General features: G+C 36.2%; 1 protein-coding gene across 1 annotated transcript in view; it reads right to left on the bottom strand.

Moving 5' to 3' along the window:
• The window catches only part of ABCB5 (ATP binding cassette subfamily B member 5), a 112,020-nt gene that overhangs the window by 67,418 nt on the left and 24,662 nt on the right, over window positions 1-19,940 (bottom strand). The window contains exons 11-13 of the mRNA XM_046670406.1: window positions 19,408-19,533; window positions 17,931-18,134; window positions 11,514-11,684 (exon numbers count right to left, since the gene is read on the bottom strand). Of these exons, the coding sequence (XP_046526362.1) occupies window positions 11,514-11,684; window positions 17,931-18,134; window positions 19,408-19,533 (501 nt within the window). The remainder of the gene's footprint in view (window positions 1-11,513; window positions 11,685-17,930; window positions 18,135-19,407; window positions 19,534-19,940) is intronic.

Genomic DNA, 19,940 nt, shown 5'->3' with positions numbered 1-19,940 from the left:
TCGTTCAAAGGCTAGAAGTGGAGGAATGGAAATATACTAATGTAAGTTCCTTTACTATATGTGAGGTGATGTAATATCATTTGAGGGTAGATTATGATAAGTTAAAGGTGTACACTATAAACCCTAAACTCATCACTGAAATGACAAAACAGAGAGTTATAGCTAAAAAACTCACAAAAGAGATAAAAGGGAATCATAAAAAGTACTCAGTTAATTCAAATGGAGGCAGAATATGAGGAAAACAGAAACCAAGAAAACAAATAGCAAGATGATAAATTTAAACTTAATCATATCAATAATCACATTAAATGTAAATGGTCTAAAGACCCAAATTAAAAGTCAGAGATTGTCAGACTGAACACAAAACCAAGACCCAACTATATGCCACCTACAAGAAACACATTTTAAACATAAAGACACAAAGGTCGACAGTAAAAGGATGGAAAAAGACGTACCATGCTAATGCTAAGTAAAAGAAAGCTGGAGTGGCTATATTAGTGTCAGACAAAGTAGATTAAAGAGCAAAGGATATACCCAGAGTAAAAAAGTTTATATCATAATGATAAAGGAGTCAGTTCATCAAGAGGACATCACAAGCTTGAATGTTTATGTGTATAATAACAGAACTCCAAAATACATGACACAAAAATGGATATAGCTACAAGGACAAATCCACAAATCCACCACAATAGTTGGAGAATTCAATACCCCTCTCTCAAAAATTTATAGAACAAGTAGACAGAGAATCTGTAAGGATAAGGAAGACTTGAATAACACTATCAATCAACTTGACATAATTGATGTTTATAGAACACTCCACACAAAATAGCAAAATGCACATTATTTCCAAGTCTACATAGAATATTTTCCAAGAGAGACCATATTCTATGCCATAAAACAAGTCTTAATAAATTTAAAAGGATTGAAGTCATACAAAGTTTGTTCTCTAACCACAATGGAATTAAATTAGAAATCAATACAGAAAGATCTTTGGAAAATCCCCAAATACTTGGAAACCAATGAACACTTCTCAAGTAAATGATCTCAGATTCAACCTAAGAAAACAAAAAAAAAGGAAGAGCAAGTTAAAGTAAGCAGAAGAAAGGAAATAATAAAGATTCAAGAAGAAAATAACTAAATATAAAAGAGGAAAATAAGCCATAAAGAGACAGAAATACATCAATTGAACAGAATAGAGAGTACAGAAGTAGATCCACACATAGATGGACAAACTGATTTTTCACAAAGGTGCAAAGGCAATTCAGTGACATGAAGACAATATTTTCCACAAATGATGCTGGAACAACTGGAAGTCCATAGGCAAACAAAACAAAATGAAACAAACTTCAAACTATGCCTGGCACCATGTACAGGAATTAACTCAAAATTGATCATTAACCTAAATGTAAAAACTAAAACTATAATACTTCTTGAAGAAAATGTAGGGAAAAATCTCTGTGATGTTGGATTTGGCAAACATTTCTTAAATAGGACACTAAAGGCTTGATTTACAAAACAAAAAAATGATAAATTAAACTTCATCATAATTAAAAACTTCTGTTCCTTGGAAGACACTCAGTGGAATGGAAAGACAAGTCCCAGATGGGAAGAAATATTTTCACATCATTTATCTGATAAAGTACTTGTATCCAGAAATATAAAGACTATATAAAGAACACTCAAAACTCAATGATGAGAAAATAAATGACCAATTAAAAAAATGGGCATAACATTTGAACAGACACTTTAACAAAGAAGAGATATGGATGGCCAATAAACACATAAAAATACTCAATATCATTAGTCATCAGAATAATACAAATTAAAACAATAGACACCACTACACATTTATTCAGACAGACAAAATTAAAATGCCAAGAGTTGGCAAGTATACGGAGTAGCTGTAATTCTCATATACTATGGGAATGTAAAAGGAATAGTTTGGCACTTAATTAAAAAATTAAACACACTCCTACCATAAGATCCACCCATTCAAATCCTAGGTAATTACCCAAGAAAAAGAAAAGTGCATGGCCACAGAAAGACTTACACGTGAATGTTCAGAGCAGCCTTATCCGTGATATCCAAAAACTCCAAACAAACCAAATAACTCAAATGGGCATCCATAACAGTGAGCTCAAACCGTGGTATATCCGTATGATGGAATACTATTCGCCAATAAAAGGAAGGAACATTGATAACATTCCACAACATGGACAAGTCTCAAAAAAATCATGGTGAGTGAAAAAAGTCAGACAAAACAGAATATATACTATATGATTCAATTTACATGAAGTTCTAGAAAATACACACTAATCTCTAGTGGCAGTAAACAAATCAGTGGCAGGGGAAGGAGGGGTTAGGAAGGGTTGGGACGGAGTGGTTACAAAAATCATGAGAAAATTTTTGAGAGTGACTGGTTGATTATCTTGATTGTGGTGATGGTTTCACAGGTGTACATATATACCAAAACTTCTCCAGTTGTATACTTTAATATGTGCAGTTTTCTGTAAGTCAATTAAACCTCAAAAAAGTTGTTAAGAAAAAGAAAGTCAAACAAAAGAAGCACCTGTATGCAGCACTCTAGTTGGCCATTCTTGAAGTTCCCCCCAAATCCTGAATTAGACTGAGACATTTTAATGAATGTTATGCAAATATAATGATAAAGTGGATGGAGGAGCAACTAACTGCATTGTTAACAGGAAGACTTCCTTCTCTTAACTTCAGCAAGGTCTGATAATGGACACATGATAATAATGTTAACTAGCACTTATAGCATATGTGAATTTCTATAGATATTTATGTTTAACATACTCTGCAGTAGAAGGGAAGTCTAAGTATTAAAATGCTTAGTGCTTCCTCTGTTTTTCATATTGCCAGATAAATAGTCATTTTATTAAACTAATGAGTGAATGATATTTGGGGAAAGAGTTTTTATTGTTTGCTTTTTGTTTTCCTCAGTCTCCTATTTACTTTTTTGCGGTAATTCTAAGCCTTGCTTACACAGAATGGTATAACAGAATTGGTAACAATGTGGTTAGTGTTTCAAATAAACTTTTTATTTTAAAATAGTTTGATTTACAGAAAATTTGCAAAGATAGTACAGTATCCATGTATCCATGTACCCCGCACACAGTATCCCCCAGTGTCAACATATGACATTTCTATGGTGCATTTGTCACAACTAAAGAACCAGTATCAATACATTATTATTAACTAATGTCCATACTTTATTCAGATTTCCTTAATTTTTACCTATTACCCTTTTTCTGTTCCAGGATCCCCTCCAGAATACCATATTACATTTAGTCATTATGTTTCTTTAGGCTCCTCTTAGCTGTGACAATTTCTCAGATATTCCTTATTTTTGATAAACTTGACAGTTTTGAGGAATACCAGTCAGATACTCTGTAGAATATCCCTCAGTTTGGGTTCGTCTGATGCGACAAGTTTTTAGAGGGAGGACATTCAGCCTATACTAATCCAACTTTTCTCAAACTTCAAGTCTGCATTCTATTCTGGGTCTTGGAGACTGTGGGACTTGCTGACAGTAGTGTCTTAAAGGGGAATGTAGGAACACTGTTGTTGAGTGGATATGCATTAGAAGGACCACCACTGTGAAGGTGAGAACACCCAGTCACCCAGGCTCCTGGCCCATCTGCCTCCCATTTATGCAATTACATTTTCGTGAGGTTACAAATTTTTCTAAAAGCAGATCTCAAAAGTTATTGATGAAGTTATAAGATGTCACCAATTAGCTCAACGATTTCACAATACTATGAAACATTACTCAAAACAAATTAATGCATATGGAATTTAATTTAAAAATATAAAAGGCTACATATAACACATCATACTCGAAGGAGAATGTAGGGAGAGAGAATGGCATAGAATCAAACAATTAAGAGATTGCAACTAGAAAAAGTCTGAGAATGATGTGCAACCTCTTGTGACACAATCAGGATCACAAAGTTTCCTGAAGCAGGTTTATATTATTCCAGACCTTCTCCTCCTCACAGGGGGGTTCATTTAACAGGCATTTTTACAGACATCTTTTCCAATATTTCTTCACTTGTTAGGCATTACATATGGAGAAAGTTAGTTATTCTGCAAAAGTTCATGCTGTTGTTTGACCCCTGAACACTGAGAGTAAGGGATGACTATTTCTACAGTTGTGCCTTAGTGTGCATTGATGTTCCCCAGACTGGAACAGCCTGCACTTACCCATCTGTATAATCTTTACTCTGCCAGGCTCATGGTCTAAACTATAAACATTTGATTAAGGTACATATTATATTACAGTTTAATTTGTTACAGCATGGATTAGTATCTGAGTGTATCAAATAATACTTACCACAGAAATACCTAATACTTTAAAAAAGAAAAAATTATGCTCCAAAGGCCTATAAAATGGGCCTACAAGTACCCTACACACTCAAGGTACTATAAAGTGCACTGCAAAAATACAGCTCCACTACACCATAAAGGTGATCTAAAACTGATGTGTTAGCCATAGGAAACAAACAAACAAAATTCAACACTAATTGTTTCAGACTTAAGACAAAGAAGAAATTTTGGAAGCCAAGGCCTCCTGGAAAACTGATCAAAGAAATTTGAGCTGGTACTTTGTCTTTTAGCAAGAATTATTGTAAAGGGAGGTAGTACAATCCATTTCACTGTTTTTCAGATGCCTCAAAGTAGGTGTGGTAGATTTTCAATATATCTTTGTTGCAATTATTTCTTCTAGAAAGTACCAATTGGAAAGAATCTCCTAGCATCTCCTCTCCTCCTTTACAGTTTATACAAAGCTAAAAGCCAAACAATTAGATATTCAACCAAAGAAAGGTCAATAGAAAGATAGGTCTCTGCTTGACACATTGGGGGCATTTTTCAGACTACTTTAAAATTCCATGTATGACCATAAGTCACCAGGTAATTTGCTTGGACTTTGAAATATTAGAGTGCATTAAAACATCCCTTACAGAATTGCTAGGGTAGAGATAAAGGCCTGAGGAGACCAGCCAGCCTGCTCACCAGTGGTGGTCATGGGCCTCAAATAAAGGTGGGCAGCAAAAAAAAAGGAGAACAATGCAAAGCGGTGAGCATTTGAGAATGTCTGCATTTGACTGCTGGGTCAAATAACAGAGGTAATATACTCTCTGCAGTAGCCCGTAAAAACAGAGTTCTAGTGTCCTACAGCAAGTGTGGGGTGGGGAATCTATGAGAACACAAGTTCTCATTCATTGCCTCCTAGAAGGTGGCCTCGGGTGGACTTGGTGTTCATCGATGACATATGCTCCATGATGCAAACTTGTGGTTTTCAAACTTTTTTTTAAAGCTTCAAAATCCCTTCATCAAATGAAAGCACACATGGAAACTTGATATATTTAAATAAACCATCCAGACTAATGGGTAGCTGCTCTGTTTGAATTGTCAGGGTTGGGGGGGTCAGTCCTACTTGCTTGTCCACCCAACCTCCCCATCTTCTGCTACTCCTCGAGAGGCTCCTGGAAAACCCTAGTCCCCCACTACTCCAAGATAGTCTGAAAAACCTCTCACTAATTCTTTACAAATTTCTATCTCTTTTAGCTACCAAATTTTAACTGAACATCTGCTATAACAAGGTCTTTATGGTAGTTATATGAGAAATACAGGAGTTTTTGTGTCTTAACTACCTCATTATGATGTCGAAAGCCAAATGGCTTGGCATTCTTCTGGGTCAACTCTGGTTGCACAGCTGAACAATGTGGAATTACTGTCAGGTCACTTCACCTGTCCGAGAATGCTTTCTCTTTTGTAAAATGGGATGACAATTAGCAAAATATCAGGCACTTAGAAGCCATATTTAGTAAGTGACTCACCTCCTCCTTGACCCCTTTCAATTTGCAGGAATCTATTCGTGTGAATATACATATGTTATGTTAAGACCTTTTAGAAAGGAAAACACATTCAAAATCTGAACTCTTTGCTGATACGAGGCCATGTGTACTACCTAATTAGGAACATGGACTAGAACACTATAGTACAATGTTTTCTTCGTATAGCCTGGATTCTCTTCATTCTCACTTCTAAATAAGTTAACAAACAAGTTAATAATTGGCCATAATAAAATTATTTATAGTCATTTAATACTTTTTCCTTCATTTAACTTTATTAACAAGCTAATATTTGTGGAGAAATTTACAACAAAAAATAGACGATGAAGTAAATGGTGGGCAAGAACAGGAAATGCTACAATAATTAGCTCATCCTTCTTCCAGGAGGGAAAACTATCCTACTTAGCCCAGAATGCTGACCAATAAATAATACGTTAGAGACGTCTTATTTGGTAGCAATTAGGAAAATCAATATAAGAGATTTTCCTTATTTGTGGGGCATGGCAAGGCTTAGGAATAACTTAAATTTACAGAAATTGCTAAGATACTTTTCCATATCATGTAAATTATCTTACCATATTTTTAAAGGCTTTCTATTATAATTTTTAAGACTTTGAAATGTCCTGTTAATAATGATTTAAATTCATTATGAAAGAAAAATCCACTTATATATACAATGGGATCAAAATAAGCAACTTAAGGGGACAAAAGTGAGTCTATTATAAATCTACTTGGGAGCCTCAATTTGGGGTATGGTTTGAATTTCTTTCCCAGGAAGGCAGTGGTTTTGGAAAGAGGCTAGCTTTTTTTGAGGAAGATTAGCCCTGAGCTAACATCTGCTGCCAATCCTCCTCTTTTTGCTGAGGAAGACTGGCCCTGAGCTAACATCCGTGTCCATCTTCCTCTAGTTTATATGTGGGACACCTACCACAGCATGGCTTGATGAGCAGTGTGTAGGTCTGTGCCCAGGATCCAAACCAGCGAATCCCAGGCCACTGAAAGGGAATGTGCGAACTTGACTGCTGTGCCACTGGGCTGGCCCCGGAAAGAGGCTATTTTTTGTTTGTTTGTTTTTAAAATTCTGGTAAAATATACATAACATGAAATTTACCATTCTAACTATTTTTAAGGGTAGGGTCCTCCTGGATCTGAGAGGCCAAATCCTTCTGTGTCGCTATTCTTTTATACTCAGGATTAGACTGCTGTTTCCACATTTTGGCTATCATAAATGATGCTACTGTGGACGCTGGTATACAAATATCTGTTTCAGTCTCTGCTTCCAATTCCTTTGGGTACATACCCAGAAGAGGGATTGCTAGATGATATGGTAATTCTATGTTATTAAGAGGCTAGTTTTGAAGATTGATTTGGATTCAGTTTTAGCTTCAACTCCTAGCAGATGTGTAATCTTGAGGCAGTATAGCATGGTGGTTATGTGAATGCTCTAGAGGGCTCACTATCTGGGTCCAGGTTCTGGCTTCACTGCTGCCTAGCTGTTACTCAACCTCCTTGTGTCTTAGTGTGCCCATCTGTAAAATAGGAGAATAAATGTTCTTATCTCACTGGGTTCTTGTGAGAATTAGCTATTACCATCCATTTGTTCCTTTATTACACCTAAAATAATGACTTATAAATGGCTTCAGGGGGTCTACGAACCCCTCAATATTATATGTAAATCTTTGTGCACAAGTACATTTGTAGATTTTTCTGAAGAATTACATTGGCTTATTTTTCCCTTTCTGAATCAGTTTCTCAGTGGGGCCCTGTTTTATCAAAGGATAGGGGAAGCAATACCCTAAAAGAAGTTAGTGGTCTACAATTTAACACCAAGGCTTACAAATGTGAGCTTGATTAAGCAGGCTTATAAAATGTCCCACGATGCTTTTGGGATGAGGTAGTTTGTGTGTTACCTTTGCACTCCTGGCTAAATTCCAGCCCAGTGAATCCCCTTACAGAACCTTCTCTTTCTGTTCTCAACTATTATATGTTACAAATGGTTAAAAAAAAAAGAGAAGAAATTGAAAAAATCCCCAATTCCATATATAAATACAGAATAAGATATTTAATTAAACACAGTTGACACAGACACACCAAAATATGTGTGTGTGTGTGTGTGTAATAATTAACCCAACATCAAGTTTGTATAACCACTCCTTGGAGCTTAATTTAATAAAGTAGTCCACAGATTAAAGTAATATATCAATTTGCTTATTGTTCAGTTCTCCAAGTAGTATAAACATAATGTAAGGGGCCTTGGAGGAAGACCAACAGAGTGCATCATGGTGAGAAAGAACAGTAATGATAAAGAAAAGCCCATGAGGGCTGCAACAAAGCAACTCTTTTTCAAAGAATAAAACTGTAATAGAAACTCTTCCCTCATTATTAGCAAAGGGCCTTTTTAAAGGTTCTCCATTGATGTGTTGCAGCTGAACCTTCCTTAATAATAATTTCCTTAGATTTGCATACCCCTTTTAAAGAGCTTTACCAGGCTTTATCACACAGTCAGTGTAGGCCTCCTTTGCTTGCCCAGGGGCCTGCAGGTGTTCACTGCCATGCCTCTTTGTAGTGGGACAGCCTGGAAGCCTACTGCATTGGCATGCTGGGTCCAAACTAGCACCAGAGTGGAAGCCCACAGCCTATGGCATAAACTTTTATCCACAGACCCTATATCCTCCTCTTTGACAATATTAGTGAAGCAAAACTAGTTTGTAGCAAGCAAAAATTAAGAAATTCAGAAAAGAGCACTTCAGACCTTGGAACTATCCTGTATCACACTCATCCAAAATCTAGTCAACAAATATTTATTGGCTGTCTACTAAGGGCTAGGCATTGTTCTAGTGCTGAAGATGCTGCAGTTAACCAACCAAAGCCTTTGTCACAAGACAGTTGATATTCCAGTGGGAGAAGAGAGACAATTACAAAATATACAATTACATGCATAGTACGTTAGCTGATGAAAAGTGCTATGGTATGTTTAAGGAACTGTCAATGTGGGTGGGGAGTGGTGGGATATGAGGTCCCAGAAGGAGCTTGGTGCCCAACTCTGTAGAGCCTTGTAGCTTACTGTAAGGAAGAGTGAGATGGGGAGCCATCGGAGGATTTGAAGTAGAAGCATGACATCATCAGATTTATGTTTTAATGGTATCATCTGGTGTTATGTTGAGCACAGATTGAAGAGGACATGGGATGAAGCAGGGAGTTAGCCATTTCAAAAATCCCAGTGAGGACAAGAGTGATCATTCCCTCATGCCCCTTTTTAGTCAAAACCCACCTTCTGTCCCAGGAAACTACTGATTTGATTTTTTTGTCACTATAGATTAGTTTTCTTAGTTCTAGAACTTCGTATAAAAGGAAGACAATGGGGTGATGTAGAGGAAAGGCTGGGAGGAATATGTGAAGGCAGGGCATGGAGGAAGGTGGATGTAGTAAGAAGGGCTATATTATATTGTTCCCTCCTTGTTTGGTTAGTGGCATACATGATATTTTGAGCTGTAAAAATCTGCTGTTCTGGGTTAGGCAATATCATGTAGCCGGGTCTGGGAGTTTTTAGACAGATAAGCAGAAATGAGACCTGATGGATGCTCTACCCTCCTTAGGTAGGGACCTCTCCAAAGGCTTGATTCCTTTGTGTCTGTGTGGCGGGTGGGGAGAACTCTCATGGCCCTAGAGCTTTCACTACTTTGCCTATATTTTAACTCTCCTGTTTGCTATGAGTCATTTTCCAATAAACTTAGGCATATATAATTAACCCAGTTTACTGTGCTACTTGTCACCCCATTTGTTATCATTTACCTTCACCCCACAAAAGACCAGCAAACTCTACTTAAAGCAATTTCATACCTATACAACTCTACAATGTTGATTTAATTTTCTCCCCACTTTAAAAACTAAAAAACTAAATTTTTTTTTTTTTTTCTGAGGAACATTCACCCTAGGCTAACATCTGTGCCAATCTTCCTCTATTTTGTATGTGGGTTGCTGCCACAGCATGGCTGCTGAAAAGTGGTATAGGTCCATGCCTGGGAACTAAACCCAGGCCGCCAAAGCGGAGTGCATCCAACTTAACCACTAGGCCATGGGGCCAGCCCCAGTAAATGTATTATTTAAAAAAACTTTAATTACCCCACAATTCTGCCATACAGCTGTTACGATTTTCATATATCTTGCCTTCATTTTTGTTCACAAGCACACCTATTTAATATAATTGGAATCATAGTTTACATTTTGCAGCTTCTTTTTTCACTATGAGATAGATTTCATTTCAATCAGTAGGACAAACATTTATTCATTTATCATGTCCAAGCAACTATTTATTTTAAAAGTCTGAACTAGTTTTAATTGCCTAAAGTGATGAACATATTGGATGAAAAGACAATTGGTGCAACATTTAACCTCTAAACAACTGCAGATCCTATTACAATATGTTTTTAAAAATCTTATACAACTTTAGACATGGGTATGTTAAGTGTAATCATTTTTTAGTAAATTCAAGTCCTAAGTAACTAAACATTAGCATTATTAAACACAATTTATTGTTTTTATAGAGCCCTGTCCTAATTACTACTTATAAAAAAGTGAATAAAGCATCAACCCTGCCCTTGAGGGAACCACTGTTTCTTCTCCACCAAAATGAACCAAACTGGCAAAGTGTCCACAGCAAATAAGGATTTTTATTTCACTTGTTTATTTTATGGATATAAGAAATATCATGAGCTGATACGTAAGAGTCTTATCATGGGATGGAAATAAGCGTAAAAACTTACACAACCTGATTTGCAAGTTGATAATAGTAACTAACAGATTTTTCACTAAGTGGTGGGCACCCTGGCTGCCAGTATCCATTTCTGGTCACACAAAATCAGTATTTAAAAGGAGAGGCCTGTAATTTTCTTAGAGAGAAAAACACAACACATTTTCAAACAAACTCAAAGCAAAATATGCCATTAAGTCTTCTGAAGAATTTGAAGGCTGTGATTTAAAAGAGAGTTTGGCCATTGAAAAAAATATCTGATGGTTTTTTTGTATCACCACTGCCAACTACCCTCCCAGACACAGTGCAATTTGGTGGGGCCATGACTACACTGTGGCCATGAAGCATGAGCAGCAGCTTATAGTAGGCGGGTCAGTGTGGTTTGAGGTCCCAGGGCTGTTGGAGAAGGATGACTCAAAGTCAGGGCAAACCACACTGTATGCTTCTCCACTTGAGGTGAAATTAGGTTAAAATGAGTACTCTCAGGTTGCCCTAAAGAAAAGAAGTAGTCAGAGAAGAGAATCTCACAGGTGTCTATGGAAGAGGCAAAGGGTGAATGTGGGTATAGTCGTGATGCTGGTAGTGGTAGGGGGTTACTATGGTGAGGTAGAAAGTGCAGACCTCTTGGAATGGAGGTGTATCTAGGATGACTGCTTGGATATTAGCCTCATCCATGTTTTTAGCACCAAGTATAGCATCTCCTTCTCTCCTCCAAATCACTTCCTATAGCCATCACACAAGTTTTCACAAGAGTGAGCACCCTGCATCCATACCTTAAGGAGGGCTCTGAACTTAATAAATAATACACAACAGAGTCATACTTTCTTGTATTTAAAAACAATGCTGAACCAGGAATATGGAAACAAGAAATGCTTCTGCTCACTTACCTTCTCCAGTGCAGCTTGAACGACTGATTCACTTTCTGTATCAAGGGCAGATGTAGCCTCATCTAAGATCAGAATCTTGGGGTTTCGAACCAAAGCTCGAGCAATCGCGATTCTCTGTTTCTGTCCTCCACTCATTTGAGCTCCTTTTTCCCCTACCAAGGTATTAAATTTCTAATGAAAAATAAGAAAGAGCACAGAAACAGAAGGCAGCATGATCACATGATTAGAACAGGAAATGACAAACAATCACAGCTGTGTATTAATATCAACTTAATCATTACTTCAGCCTGGATGTTTTTGACCTTTGATCTGTTCTTTCTGAAAACAAATTACTACTATAAAAAAAAGAGTCTAGTGAAAAGAGGACCTAAGAAAAATTTGGCTAGGACTAAAGGAAATGAGAACATACGATAATCAAGGATTTTTAGAAAAATTAATAATAATTCGAATCAATTTTCAAAAATTTTTAAACATTTAAAAACTGCATTTAAATCTTTAAGAGAACCCCTGCAATATGAACACAAACTTTATAATTTTAAATGTTTATTAGTAATTTAATATGTTATCCACAATTTCCTTTCCGGATATTCTGAAAAATTGCATGAAAAAAATTATTGCGAAAACTAACTTCCCCTCAAAACCTTTTTCAATCTTGGGGGAATTAAAAAAATTTTTTTGTTTTTTTGAGGAAGATTAGCCCTGAGTTAACATCTGCCAATCCTCCTCTTTTTGCTGGGGAAGGCTGGCCCCGAGCTAACATCCGTGCCCATCTTCCTCTACTCTATATGTGGGATGCCTGCCACAGCACGGCTTGACAAGCGATGTGAAGGTCCACACCTGGGATCCGAACCAGGGAACCCTGGGCCGCCGAAGCAGAAGATGGGAACTTAACCACTGTACCACTGGGCCAGCCCCCTAAAAATTCTTTAAATTGAAGTATAGTTGACATACAATATTGTATTAGTTTCAGTTGTACAACATAGTGATTTAACATTTACTTACATTGCAAAATGATCACTCTGATAAGACTAGTTATCATCTGTCATCATACAAAGTTATTACAATACTGTTGACTATATTCCGTAAGCTGTACAGTACATCCCAATAACTTATTTTATGACTAGAAGTTTGTACCTCTAATCTCCTTCACCTATTTTGCCCTTTCCCCACCCCTTCCCCTCTGGCAACCACTAATTTTTCTCTGTATCTATCAGTCTGTTTCTGTTTTGTTTTGTTTGTTAATTTGTTTTTGGGTCTTTTTTTTAGATTCCAGATATAAGTGACATCATACAGCAATCTTCTTTCTCTATCGAGCTTATTTCACTTAGCATAATACTCTCTAGATCCATTCATGTTGTCGAAAATGGGAGGGTTTCATTCTTTTTTATGGCTAATATGCGATTATTTATATATACACCACATCTTCTTTATTCATTCATCCATCTATGGACACTTAGGTTGCTTCCATATCTTGGCTATTGTAAACAATGCTGCAATGACCATAGGGGTGCATATACCTTTTCAAATTAGTGTTTTCATATTCTTTGGATAAATACCCAGAAATGGTATTGCTGGATTGTATGGCAGCTCTATTTTTAATTTTTTGAGGAACCTCCATACTGTTTTCCATACTGGTTGCATTAATTTACATTCCCACCAACAGTGCATGAGGAGTCCCTTTTCTCTACATCCTCACAAACACTCGTTATTTTCTGTCTTTCTGATAATAACCATTCTGACAGGAGTGAAGTGATATCTCGTGGTTTTGATTTACATTTCCCTGATTACTAGTGATGTTGAGCACCTTTTCATGTACTTGTTGGCCATCTCTATGTCTTCTTTGGAAAAATGTCTATTTACGTCCTCTGCTTATTTTTTAATCAGATTGGGTTTTTTTTGATATTAAGTTGTACAAGCTCCTTAGATATTTTGGATATTAACCCTTTATCAGTTATATGATTTGCAAATATATTCTTCCATTTAGTAGGCTGCCTTTTTGTTTTGTTGATGGTTTCTTTTGCCATGAAAATTGGGAGACTTTTTAGGTCTTCTTTTATCTATTTAATTTATTGTTTTTGGTATATGCATCTTTAACAAAGTAGATATTATTAGCTTTTTTTTCTTGTGTGTGAATTGGCCCTGAGCTAACATCTGTTGCCAATCCTTCTCTTTTTGCTTGAGGAAGACTGTCACTGAGCCAACATCTGTGCCAATCTTCCTCCATTTTATGTGGGATGCCACCACAGCGTGGCTTGATGAGCAGTGTTAGGTCTGCACCCGGGATCCAAACCTGCAAACCCCAGGCTGCCAAAGCAGAGCGTGTGAAGTCAATCACTATGCCATAGGGCCAGCCCTGATATTGTTAGATTTTTGAGGTTGGAAGTAACTTCTAGCACTAAGGAAGCATGGTTAGTAACATTCTATTGGGTGAAGCCCTTTATCCAAAGTTCTGGATCTTTTGCCTCTCTATACAAACTTTAGAATCAGTTTGCTGTTATCCACAAAATAACTTGCTGGGATTTTGACTGGCATTGTGTTGAATTTTTAGATCAAGTTAGGAAGAAGTGACATCTTGGCAATACTGACTCTTCTTATCCATGAACAGGGAGTATCTCTCCATTTATTTAGTTTTTTGATCTTGCTCATCAGACTTTTGCAGTTTTCCTCATATAGACCTTATACATATTTTGTTAAATATATACCTAAGTATTTCATTTTTGGTGTGCTAATGTAAAATGGTATTGTGTTTTTAATGTCAAATTCTACTTGTTCATTGCTGGTATATAGGAAAGCGACTGACATTTGCATATTAATTTTGTATCCTGCAGCCTTGTGAAAACTGCAGTGTGTACTTCTTTGGTCTGTCTTCTTTTACCTACCATAATGTTTCTGAGATTCACCCATGCTGTGTTTATCAGTAGTTCGCTCCGAGTAGTGTTCCACACAATATAATTCTACCTTGGGTTGCCAAATTTAGCAAAAACAAATAAAAATGCATTAAAGAAAACCCATGGAGCTCAGTCAAATTTGAATTTCAGATGAATAATGAATACTTTTTTAGTATAAGTATGTTTCATACAGTATTTAGGACAGACTTATACCAAAAAAGTTACTTGCTATTTATCAGAAATTCAAATTTAACTGTAAATCTTGTATTTCATCTGGCAATCTATCAATCATGATTTATTTATCCATTCAGGTGCTGATGAACATTTGGATTGTTTCCGTTTTTTTTTTTTTTTTTTTTGGTGTGGAAGATTCACTCTGAGCTAACGTATGTTGCCAATCTTCCTCTTTCTTTTGCTTGAGGAAGATTAGCCCTGAGCTAAAATCTGTGCCAATCTTCCTCTATTTTGTATGTGGGTCACTGCAACAGCATGGCCTGATGAGTGCATAGGTCTTTGCCCAGATCAGAACCTGCAAACCGGAACCACTGAAGTGGAGCACGCTGGACTTAACCACTATCCCACAGGGCTGGCCCCTTATTTTCATTTTTAGTTCAAAATAGTTTTTAAATTTTCTTGAGACTTCCTCTTTAAGCCATAGATTACTTATAAGTGTGTTATTTAATTTTCAAATATTTGTGGATTTTCCAGATATATTTCTGCTATTGATTTCTATAGTTTTATTATGGTCTTCAAATATATTTTTTGTTTTGTCTTTTTTGTAAATTGCAAAGTTTTTTTTAATGGCCGAGAATATTGTTTATGTGCACAGGAGAAGATTATATTCTGCTGTTATTGGTTGGAGTGTTCAATAAATGTCAGTCGGATGTCGCGGGTTGATAGTATTGTTCAGGACATCTATATCCTTACTGATTTTCTTCCTACTTGTTCTATCAAATACTGAAGACTTCAACTAAAATTATGGATTTTTCTCTCTCTTTTCAGGTGTATCAGTTTTTGCCTCATGCATTTTGAAGCTTTTCTGAAGTGCAAAAGCATTTGGGATTATGTTTTCTTGCCTATGGGTCATATTTTTCCTGTTTCTTTGCATATCTAATTATTGTAGAATATATACTGAACACTCTGCACGGTATGTTAGAACGACTCTGAATTCTGTTTTCTTCTGAAAAAAATGTTGATTTTTGTTCTAGTAGGCAATTCAAATACTGACCAATCATCTTGCACTTGTGTAATCTTGGTTTTATGCTTTGTTGGGGTGAATCTGTAGAAAGCCTCGAAATTTGGCAGGACCCAAACTCCAAATTCTGTCTCCTCTGGGGATCTTGTCCTGGCTCGGTTTCACACTTTGTTAGGGCAGATCTAGAGTCAGCCTTGCTCTAAGGTGTGGTCTTTATTCTTGAGGTGTACTTTCTTTTCTTTTTTGGTGTTTTAGCTACATGCCTGAGGTATTAAAAAGGTGTTAATATGATCTCTCCACTTTTGGCTTGGCTGTGTTTTCAACATCCCCACAGCACTGCTTGAATTCTAGTATTTCTGTTTAACTCTCAGCTTTGTAGCAGCTGCTCTCTGGTAAGCCTTGGGTAGTGTTATACTCGGAGGACAATTCTCAAGGGATGTCTACACGGACTTCTGCCCCCAACCTCAACTCTACACTTCTCTCATTGAGTCTCTAGTTGCTTAAGCTGTCCTAAAATCTGATTTCTGCCTCTCAGCTCAGTGGGGCTGCTGCCATGTTCTCTCTGGATTCCAGTTCACTGAGATGTGGTCAGAAATGTGTTCCCAGGCAGAATGCTGCAAATTCATAGAGTTTATTCATGAGTTTCCTTTCTCTCAGGAATTATAGTCTTGTACTACCTCTCATCTAATGCTTGGAAACACTTGTCCTATGCCTCATATATTTTAGCCAGTTTTATAGTTGTTTATGGGAAAAGGCTAGTGAGTTTCAGTTATTCCTAAAATATTAACTTAAAAATATGAGTATATCATGGAAGTAATGGCATAATTTTCTCCAATTTTTCACCTATCTGAATTAACCATTTCTGGAACTATTATTTTTTATTAGGCTTATTCTTATTTCTCTGATTAACAATGGCTGTGGAATTTAATTTCCTTCATGGTAAACCTGTATATTTAATTTGTTCTTTGGATTATATCTTTAGGACTTACTAATAGATTTATAGCAAGAGATATATTTATTTAAATAATAGACTTTTAGTAAATGCAAGTAGTAACTTAGAGCGTATAATTTAAGAGGCACCAGAAAGCTCCCTAATCCAAAGTGGGAAACTGAAGATCATTGGTGTTTTGAGGAAAGGAAGTCATTGAAAGTGGCATAAGGTCAAAAAAAGGAAGTCTGTGTTTTCCCAAATCACAAGGCAAAAAATGACCTCAAGCCCTTAATGAGTTTGCTGTCCTAATTATGACCCTAAATTATGGGAATAGGAGGTAATTACTGGCATAACAAAGTTTTTGTAAAAAAAAAATGAAAGAACAAAATTATTAAGACCCATGGAGTGTGTTTTATAAAATATATCCAGTAAAGTGAATTTTTTTGTTATTGTCCCTCTCTGGGATGGTGGATTTTACCTGTATTTTTTTTTTCTTTAGATTGGCACATGAGCTAACAACTGTTGTCATTTTTTTTCTTTTTCTCCCCAAATCCCCTGAGTACATAGCTGTGTATTTCAGTCGTGGGTCCTTCTAGTTGTGGCATGTGGGATGCCACCTCAGTGTGGCCTGACGAGCGATGCCATGTCTGCGCCCGGGATCTGAACCAGTGAAACCCTGGGCTGCTGAAGCAGAGTGCCCGAACTTAACCACTTGGCCAGGGGGCTGGCCCCTCTTTTCTGCATTTTAATTTCAAATCTCATCCTTTCATGTTTTACAAGGTGCTTCCCACAACAATTTCAGGTGATATTAACGAATGAATACTTTGGGAAACGTAAATAAATGGTTTTATAGTTCTGTACCAAATCTAAATACCCACTAGGATCCCATATGTCCTAGTAACAAGAATTTTCGTTTACTCTTTCTGAGTATTATTTCACACTTTCGTCTAATATTAGCTCCATGTGCCTCTAAAAACGATCGTAGTTTTCCTTTTGCCTTATCACAGAACCAATCTGAACATGGTGTGTGACATTCCCACTCTTAGCCACAAGATGGCCTCCCAAATCAATATTTTTGCAGACATTATTTTTCAGCTTGAACTCATGATTTTGCCTCATATTTCTTTGTTATACTTTAACATACTCTTCACATTTTTTCCTTTTCCATTTGTAGTTAGAACAAGTAAGAACTAAATATTATTTTTAAAAATTAACTTTTCAATGATACATTTCTTCTTTTCATTGTTACCATGTTCTCTGATTTATAGATGTTTCATCTAAGACAATCCAAAAATTAATCACCCTCTCCCTACACTGTAGAAGTTATTGTTTGGTTACCTTATTCGGGAATATTGCAGAGCTTTAGCTCCACACTAGGGACACAGGCTACATGGTGTACTTACACTGGGAAACTCCATAATAAAATCAAAAGCATTTGCTTCCTTTGCTGCTTTCTCAATCTCTTCATCGGTCACGTCATCTCGTCCATATTTAATATTATTATTAATGGTGGTCCCAAACAAGACAGGCTCTTGGCTGACCACTCCAATATGTTCTCTATAATGCTGTACATTTAAAGTTCTGATGTCATTCCCATCCACCGTGATCTGCCAATCCAAAGGAATGAATCATGTTGTCATGACTTTGTTTTGTTTTAGAGTCTTTTTCACTAGTTCAAACCATAAGCTGAGAAGCAGGTTATTTCAAGAATCAAAGACTGACTCTATTTTGATAAAATACTTATAGCATGTGTATTGTCAAAAGACTTTCTGGTAGATAGGAACCAACACAACCTAAAAAAAATTGACTTAAAATTTGCCAAACCACCTGAATATCTTTATTCCATTCACAAATTAGATATTAAGAAGATATATACTCTAGAAGCCACAATTATCAGGTAGACACATGTAACAAACTTCAGTTTTGTTATTTTAAGATTGATGTGACCTTAAAATTTTTTTCTAGGAGATACCTTTCCTTATTTCTCTTCAACATCCCATTCCCCTGCCAAAGACAAAAGTGTCTTCTATTCATGGCTATAAATAATAGTAAATGAATGCTGTATTCTCCACAGACAGTGCCTTTACCCATTACACAAACATATTTGATGACAGAAGCCAGGGTGTGATAATTATAACTCACAGAGTCTCTCTTTCTCACCAACTCCGGGATTCTGTCTGGGCATGGGTGTTGTATGCAACACATACAGAATGCTTATCCAATAACTTATTTACTCAGTATTATCATGGACACATGGGTCTAGGATACTCGAAATGAAGACTTTAGAAGTCAAATATAAGTGAAGCCAGGCTCTAGGAGAGTAGATTTTCTTTTAAAAATAACAGTTGAAAACCTGACTAGAAGGGTAAGAATTACGCTTCTGTGACTATCATAGTCTCATTCTCTATACTATTTACAAGGATGAGAAAGTTAAGTGCAATATTATGGATGACAAAAAAAAAAATAAGTGAGCATATTTTCCACAGATATCATTCCTCTGGGATGTTCTGAGAAACTGAAATTCTTGGTAAGTTCTAGGTACTATAAAATTACTATGTTATTTTTCTCCAAAGCATTTATTATCTTTAACATATTACATAATTTACTTATTTTATTTATTGTCTTTCTCTACTTACTAGAATGTAAACTTTGTTCACCCATGTATCCCCTAGCACCCAGAACAGTGCCAGAATAGCATACAGTGAGTGCTCAATAAATATTTGTTGAATAAATGAATATGCCAGAAAGAAAACAATATGGCTTCTCTCCCAGCTCCACTGTTAAAAATTAAAGATCGACATAGCTGTAAGCTCCCAGTAATAGGTGGGATTTCCAAATCCTGTCATGTGGACTGTTCATCATTTTGCTAGCTGCACTTACAAAGCCATCGTCGGGATCATATAATCTCTGCAGAAGTTGGACTGCTGTACTCTTCCCGCTGCCGTTGGGGCCAACCAAGGCTATCGTCTCTCCAGACTTAATTTTTAGATTCAGACCTTTCAGAATCTATTGGGATGTATGGGAAAAAAATTCCATAAAACTAGGGTAAGTGAGAATATGATTTATATATTTTCAGAAATTCAATGTATAATCATAAACAAAATGAATTCTTCTGTGGTACTTAAAAAATTAGATCTTGTTATGTTTGTTTCATGTTTATATATAATAATAACTTACATAACTTTGGAAAATAACAGTAAAAGAATCTCTCATCATTTCTCTACATAAAGAGGAGAACTAAATTGAGTACTCATAAAATATTAACTAGCTACAGCAAACTGTTCACATTTTCAACTAAAATACTTAAATAAATTTCATGATTACCAAGTTAGTAAAAGTTTTATCTTTTAATTTGAAACAATTGAATGAAATCTTGCCAGATATCTCTGTGAGCTATTTAAGGAAGTTCTTCC

Source organism: Equus quagga, chromosome 8 (genome assembly GCF_021613505.1).
Source record: "Equus quagga isolate Etosha38 chromosome 8, UCLA_HA_Equagga_1.0, whole genome shotgun sequence".
In the NCBI taxonomy this organism is placed as follows: Eukaryota; Metazoa; Chordata; class Mammalia; order Perissodactyla; family Equidae; genus Equus; species Equus quagga.
The sequence above is the reverse complement of the archived record's forward strand: the minus strand, read 5'-3'. Positions and strand labels throughout refer to the sequence as shown.